Source organism: Furipterus horrens, unplaced genomic scaffold (genome assembly GCF_987537825.1).
Source record: "Furipterus horrens unplaced genomic scaffold, mFurHor1.1.pri manual_scaffold_13, whole genome shotgun sequence".
In the NCBI taxonomy this organism is placed as follows: Eukaryota; Metazoa; Chordata; class Mammalia; order Chiroptera; family Furipteridae; genus Furipterus; species Furipterus horrens.
The window spans coordinates 40,556,490-40,563,124 of record NW_028327183.1 but is presented as its reverse complement, the minus strand read 5'-3'; the positions used below and the strand labels follow the sequence as shown (position 1 = coordinate 40,563,124).

At 54.6% G+C, this 6,635-nt stretch overlaps 1 protein-coding gene across 3 annotated transcripts; it reads left to right on the top strand.

The window, feature by feature from the left end:
• The first annotated feature begins 783 nt into the window (after window positions 1-783).
• On the top strand, window positions 784-3,696 carry SERTAD1 (SERTA domain containing 1). Of its 3 annotated transcripts, none has more exons than XM_090259703.1 (2): window positions 784-937; window positions 2,668-3,696. In XM_090259703.1, the coding sequence occupies exon 2, from the start codon at window positions 2,668-2,670 to the stop codon at window positions 3,385-3,387; it is 720 nt and encodes a 239-aa protein (XP_090115829.1). In that variant the 5' UTR covers window positions 784-937; the 3' UTR covers window positions 3,388-3,696. The 3 variants fall into 3 exon arrangements, with proteins under 3 accessions (XP_090115829.1, XP_090115828.1, XP_090115831.1); XM_090259702.1 differs by having other exon boundaries at window positions 785-946; XM_090259705.1 differs by lacking the exon at window positions 784-937 and adding an exon at window positions 1,059-1,314.
• The last annotated feature ends 2,939 nt before the right edge of the window (window positions 3,697-6,635 follow it).

Genomic DNA, 6,635 nt, shown 5'->3' with positions numbered 1-6,635 from the left:
GAACTAAGCACCCATGCTATCATCACAACAGCTATCACTACAAATAAAAGGACACGCACACCACTCTGAGCATTTTGCACAAATTGTTCTATTTAATTCTCAGAACAACCCTCTGCCCCAATACTATTTCCCCCATTTTAACAAAGATGGGAAAACCGAGACTCTAAAAAATTAAGTCTTGCCCAAGGTCACACAGCTTCTTAGGGAATGGAGCCTAGTATGTGATTCCAGTGGCATTGTCCCCTCCCCTCACTCCTGCCTTTCAACTCCCAGAGTTGAGTCCATCAACTAGCATTTGCCAAGTCTGGTATAGTGCTCTTCTTATAGATACGATGTTATTTTAATTTTCCTAACTCAAGAGGTAAACGAGAAGATCCTCATTTAACAAATTTCATGTGGCTCAGATAGGTCAAACATTTTTCCAAGGTCACACAGCGAGTCAGAACTTGAACCCAGGCCTATCTGGCCTAGACTGTAGATCCCCTGTTGGGCTGGGTGTGTAAGAAACTAAATTGCTGGGTTTCACAGGAGCATGCGTAGGTGTGAGGAACCGGCACTTTGAGAGGCAAAAAAAAAAAAAAAATCCCTCCCCGCCACTGCCGGGGCAGCTAGCCACCCCACCTTCTTTCCTCCCCACACGCAGCCGCCAGGGCATGCGCCCTAAAGCCATCCTCCCCTCCTGTCAAACCTGCCCACAGGCTCCGCCCATCACAGTCTAGGGCCAATCCCTGGGTGGAGGGCGGTCCGCCAGGGGAGTGGGCGGTGGCTAAGAGGAGTCTAGAGCCTGGAGTCGTGCGCCGGAGTCATAACTGCGTCTCCCCACTCGGGCGCTGGCTGCTGAAGGAGAGGGAGCGAGCGAGCAAGCGAGCGATGCTGCTGCTGCCGCCGCTTCCTGATTGGCTGTTGGTGGCTCTCTTTTCGTTCTGATTGGCAGCTGGTGAGCTGGGTATGTAAATGAAGGGAAGGGGCCTAGATAAGGAAAGAAGGGTTACCGGTGGCGGGGGCCTTTGGCAGGTTCGATTCCCAGGTCTGGCAGGTGTGCGCCGGAGCTGCCCGGCATCGAGACGTGCTGGCCTCTAAGTGCCTCCCGCCTCGGCTGGGCCCGGTGAATCACGCCGCAGCACAAGAAGGGGGCGGAGGCGCCGGCTCCATGGCTCCGGCTGCGTGACTCACCCGCCCCCGCCGCTTCGGGAGGAGCCGCCTCCACTGCCTTCCGGTAGCGAGTGGAGGCCGAGAGGACAAAACAGCCCACCCGGGATTCTAGCCTACACAGCCCCGGGTGGTAGGGGGGAACGAGAGCCAGGACGAGGGGAGGTGTGAAGGGTCTCGGGGTCTGAGGGGCCGAAATCCCAGTGGGAAGGCACGCTTGGCGCCGCTAGGGGGCGCAGGGACCGGGTGGGGGGCGGAGTCGGGGTAGGGGGCTGAATTCCTGTGGTTTTGGACTCCCGGGTCTACGGAGAAGGAGGCGAGGACCCAGTTCTGAGTAATGTGAAGAGTTAAGGTCCTTCTGGGCAAGGGCTCAAGGACTAGACCCTGCCGGCTGTTTGGCTCAAAAAAGCAGCTTGGGCCACGGATCCAGCCCTACAGAGACACCCCCACCCCGACGGGGGAGAGGAGTGTGGGTCCTCATACTGCTCTCAGTGACCCCCGTGCCCATCAGGATTTCCTGGCAAGCTCTGTCCACTCTACCTCCCAAGTAAATCCTGAAGAGAGCAACTTCTTTCCATCTCCATTATCACCTTCTACTCCACGCCACTACTGCCCGCCCCAAAGAATGCAGTAGCCTTCACTGGATCTCTTTCCCCTTCTCTCCGCACCCCTCATCTTCCTCAAAGCAGCCAAGAGGAAGCTTCTGGAAACCTAATCAATTCACATTGCCACTCTCCTCCCTGCTCAAAACCCCTGTGTGACTTCCCACCACACTCACAATGAAATCCAAACTCCTTGCCTCTGCCTACCTACCGCCACCCCCCACCCCGCCCTCCCTGCGCCGCTCTTATCACTTCTGTGTGATGACTACACAGGTATAATTGACACACACTGGTCTTTTTTCAGTTCAAGTTCATCCTGTCTACGGGTCTGTCTTTGCCTTTGCCGTTTTCTCTTCCCAGATTGCTTTCCCCTTAGTTATTCCGAGGTAGACTCCTCATGCTTGAGGGCTCACCTCCTCAGAGAAGCCTTTCCTGACTATTCCCCAGAACATTTTAGTAGCTTCCTGGCACTATCTGTACATTTCCTGTATCGGTTATTTTCTGATGCATTGTCCTTAATAAATATTAGATTAAACTGTGTGAAACAGTTGCTTTTGTAGGCAAAAAAAAAGTTGAATATTGAACGTTTCTTATGAGTCATTGAAGAAATAAATTATAATAGTTATTAACAATAGTACTTATTAATAAGAGAAATTCCTATGTGCCAGGCACTGTCGTAGTGGGTGTTTTTTTATGTTTGTTTGTTTTTTGTTTTTGGTATATTATCTCATATATTCCTCAAAACAACTCTAGGAAGTAGGTACTATTATCATTCATATCTTAAGGTTCCCTAAGAAAACCCTGGCTCAGAGAGGTTAAATGACTTGCCCAAGATCACACAGACAGCAGTTGTCAAAGCCAGGGTTTGGACTTAACATTGACTTTCCATAACTCAGTGACTTCATCCTCCTCACAGATGATGCTGAGCAAGGGCCTGAAGCGCAAGCGGGAGGAGGAGGTGGAGGAGGAAAAGGAAGCCCTGGCAGTGGACACCTGGTGGCTGGATCCTGGCCACCCAGCAGTGGCACAGACACCCCCGGCCGTGGCCTCCAGTTCCCTCTTTGACCTTTCAGTGCTGAAACTCCACCACAGCCTGCGGCAGAGTGAGCCAGACCTACGGCACCTGGTGCTGGTAGTGAACACACTGCGGCGCATCCAGGCATCCATGGCGCCCACAGCTGCCCTGCCACCTGTGCCCAGTCCTCCTGCAGCCCCTGGCATGGCTGACAACCTGCTGGCCAGCTCGGATGCCGCCCTCTCAGCCTCTATGGCCAGTCTCCTGGAGGACCTTAGCCATATTGAGGGCTTGAGCCAGGTCCCCCAGCCCCTGGCAGACGAGGGGCCGCCAGGTCGCCCCATTGGGGGAGCCCCACCTGGCCTGGGTACCTTGGACTTGCTAGGCCCAGCCACTGGATGCCTGCTAGACGATGGGCTTGAGGGCCTGTTTGAGGACATTGACACCTCCATGTATGACAGTGAATTTTGGGCTCCAGACTCTGGGGGCATCAAAGCTGTCTCTGAAGATGGGTCAGGCAAGGAGGAAGCTCCGGAGCTTGACGAGGCTGAGCTGGACTACCTCATGGACGTTCTGGTGGGCACACAGGCACTGGAGCGGCCACCGGGGCCAGGGCACTGACCCCAGGGCTGGGAGGGTTGTCTGGTGACTAAACCCTCTTGGAAAGACACAGCTGGCTCCCCTAGAACAGAGATGGGGGCTTTGGAGGGACAGAATCAGTCCCTGGCAGCTTCACATCCATCCTCTTGTCTCAGGCTGATGGGAGCAGTCTGGGATGGAATGACAGGGCCTGGTGGCTGGATTGTGATTGGACCAGGCTTAGTACTGGACTGACTCCTCTGAGGTCATAGCTTGGATATGGCCCTTCCTGATGTAGAAAGAGACCCCAGCCAGTTTTTGAAATTAAAAACCAGTTCTAGGAAATCTCAAGCCTGTATTCTTTGTGTCTGGGCTAAGGTGAGGGTGAGATAATAACCTCTAACATTTATTGACCATGAACTGTGTACCTGGCACCTTGATATGTATTAACTCATTTAATCCTCATAACAAGATGGGCATTTTTATTATCCCCATTTTACAGTTGAGAACTGAGGCTCCAGGAAGTTATCACTTGAGGAGGTGGGTTTCAAACTATGAACTTTACCATTTTATTGGTCTAGAAGCAGACCAGCTAGGTCTGGTAACAGGCCCTCTAGAAAGCTGCTGGAAGGCACTCAGCTAGCTCTCCCTGGTGTGCCTGTACATCACTGTAGTGGTGGTGGCAGAGGAGCCCCAGGCCACTTTCAAATACCGAAATGTAGTCCTTACCTGTGTGTCTTAGGAGCGAGGGATGGGGGCAAAAGGGAGCTTTCAGACTGAGCCAGAAATAAAAGCACAAAGCTGGAGGCTGGATGGAGCCTCTCCAAAGAGCACTGAGAGGCAACTCTCCAGGAAAATGGTGACAGAAAAGAAGACTCTAGTTAAACTTGGAACAAATAAAATTCCAGTCTCAAATCTCAAATTGGACAGGAAAGAATGCTTTTCTTCTAGAAGAAACCCAGGACCCAGCGGGCTGAGGCCACCTGCCTGCCTGCCTGTGAGACCGGGCCGGCCGGCCCGAGCGCCGGTGTCTGCGCTGCCCGCCGCCCCCGCGGTCCAGCCGCATTCCTGGCCCGGCTGGGAGGGGCCGCACACTCAGAGGCCTGGCACGGGACCCAGGCGGCGTCCTTCCTGGCAGCCATGGGGGCAGGGCGGCGCCTGGGGTTGGGGCGGGAGGGTTTGGGGGAGGAGCAGAGGGCTGGACCGTGACTTGAGGGGCTGCCTGGGCCTCGAATGGGGGAAACGCCGGCAAAGGGACGCCTGGGTCGTGGAGCACCAGCACCTGTCCTCTCTAGCCGGTAGCTGCTGGGAGGCTGAAGCGCGGCGGAAACTGAGGAAGACGGCAGCATCGGGCTGGCGCCTCGGGCCGGGAAGGGGCGGGCCGAGTGGAGCTTCCTGGAGCAGCAGAGGAAGTCGTGCCCATTTCTGGAAGTGGATGAGGCGGCCCGGGAGGGCAATGGAAATGGCCCGAAGGGACCTGGTGCCCACGCGGAAGGTCTTCCAGGTGTCTGACTCCAACCACTGGACAACGGGACTCAGACTCAGCTTTGACCCATACCCAGTCCTTGGGACTTAAGGCGGAGCTCAGCAATGCCCCCTGGTGCCCAGTCTGCGGGTCTGCGATGGCACTGCCTTAGATTTTCTTGAGATCTGTCCAGTGGTTCAGGAGTCCCCCAGTCAGCAATGCCCCCTGCTTACAAAACCCTGGGGGGCCTGTTCCGCATGTCTCCTGGTGCCAAAGTGGAGAGCAATCTGTAATACCTACTGATGCAGACAGCCATCCCTTCTGTCAGTGATTCTCCCACCTGCCCCAGTGCCTACTTGGCCAGCAATGCCCCCTCGCCCCAGAGCCTCTGGGTACAGTTGCAGAGGTTGTGCCCTGCATATAGGCTCCATATTTAAGGGCATACCACAAATGTCTTGGGCATGATGTATTTATATATTTATTATGACAATTTCCCAGCAGATGGAGATCAAGAGCCTTGGGGAAGGGGCATGTCTTTTGTACAAAAGCACCATATGGGCTAGATCAGCACCGTTACCCTGGCGCCCTCAGGTTTATGAACAGCTTGTGCCTGAGGACCTGCCCCATGCTTCCCATGTCTGACCTCCAGATGATTGTACAGGCTCCCTGGCTCTGGTGTTCCCCTCCGCCCTCACGCTGAACCCCAGGAGGCCACACTACCTCAGCCAACAGATTCCAGGGCCCACACCATTCCTCGCTGAGCCACCAGCCCTGGCGCTGCTGCTGCCTTTCACAGAGCCTCTGTGTGTTCCCACCACAACACTCCACAGGCCAGTTCCCCTCCATGGGCATTCACAGGGACCCCCATTACACATGCATTTCTTTCCTGTCCTCGGTCTTCTGCTCCTTCCTTCCTTCCTTCCTCCTTCCCTCCTTTCTTTCCATCTCTCATCCAACAAAGATTTATGAGTACCTACTTTGGTGCCTGGCACTACCTAAATAGAAAATCTGACCATGTCTCTCCCCGCTCCAGGCGCTCAGAATTCATCCCAGTCCTCTGGGATCTGAAACCTACACCTTCCAAGGCTCACCTTACACTCCATTTAATGAATATTTACTGACTAGAGTGTACAGCCCTGGAGCAGAAATCTAATGATGTTTAGTCAACAATTATTGATGTGACAAGCCATTGAGCAGTGGTTGTGTTGAGAGCCAGACCACCTGTGTTTGAATCTCAGCTTTGCCATTCTGTGGCTGTGTGACTCTAGGCAAAGTATTTAGCTTTTTTGGGTCTCAGGGTCCTCATCTCCAAGCTGGAACAGTAACTACCCACCTCAAAGGGCTGTTGCTCTGAGGGAAGAGTGTTATAGGAAGAGGGAACAGCATGTGCAAGAGTTAGCAGGTTAGGTACCCTGCAACCTTTTCAGGGACCAGTGTGCTGCTGGGTTTGACTGGAATGAAGGGGAAAGAGGTAAGGTCAGTGATGGGCTGGGGGGTCTCTCTGGCTGCCATGTGTGGTGAGATGAGACTGGAGGCCAGGAGCCCAGAGGGGAGGCCTGGAGCAGCCTGGGGAGTGGAAGGGAGAGACACTAGAGAGGACAGGCTGTGGGACTGATAAGCTGATATTGAAGAGGAGCCTAGGATGACTTAGGGCTCCAGCCAGGGGACTGGGGGATGGTGGGGCCACCCTGCAATGGTGACCAGGAGAAGCAGGCCTGCAGTTGACACCAAGGCCAGAGAGGGACATAGTGACTGCAAAGCACCCAAGCCACTGGGCCCTGGGATTGGAGCTCAGTTGAGAGGGCCAGGGGGCAGGAGCAGGCAC

Coding starts and splice junctions, on each gene's coding strand:
- SERTAD1 (XM_090259703.1), top strand. CDS start 2,668: ATGATGCTGAGCAAGGGCCTGAAGCGCAAGCGGGAGGAGGAGGTGGAG.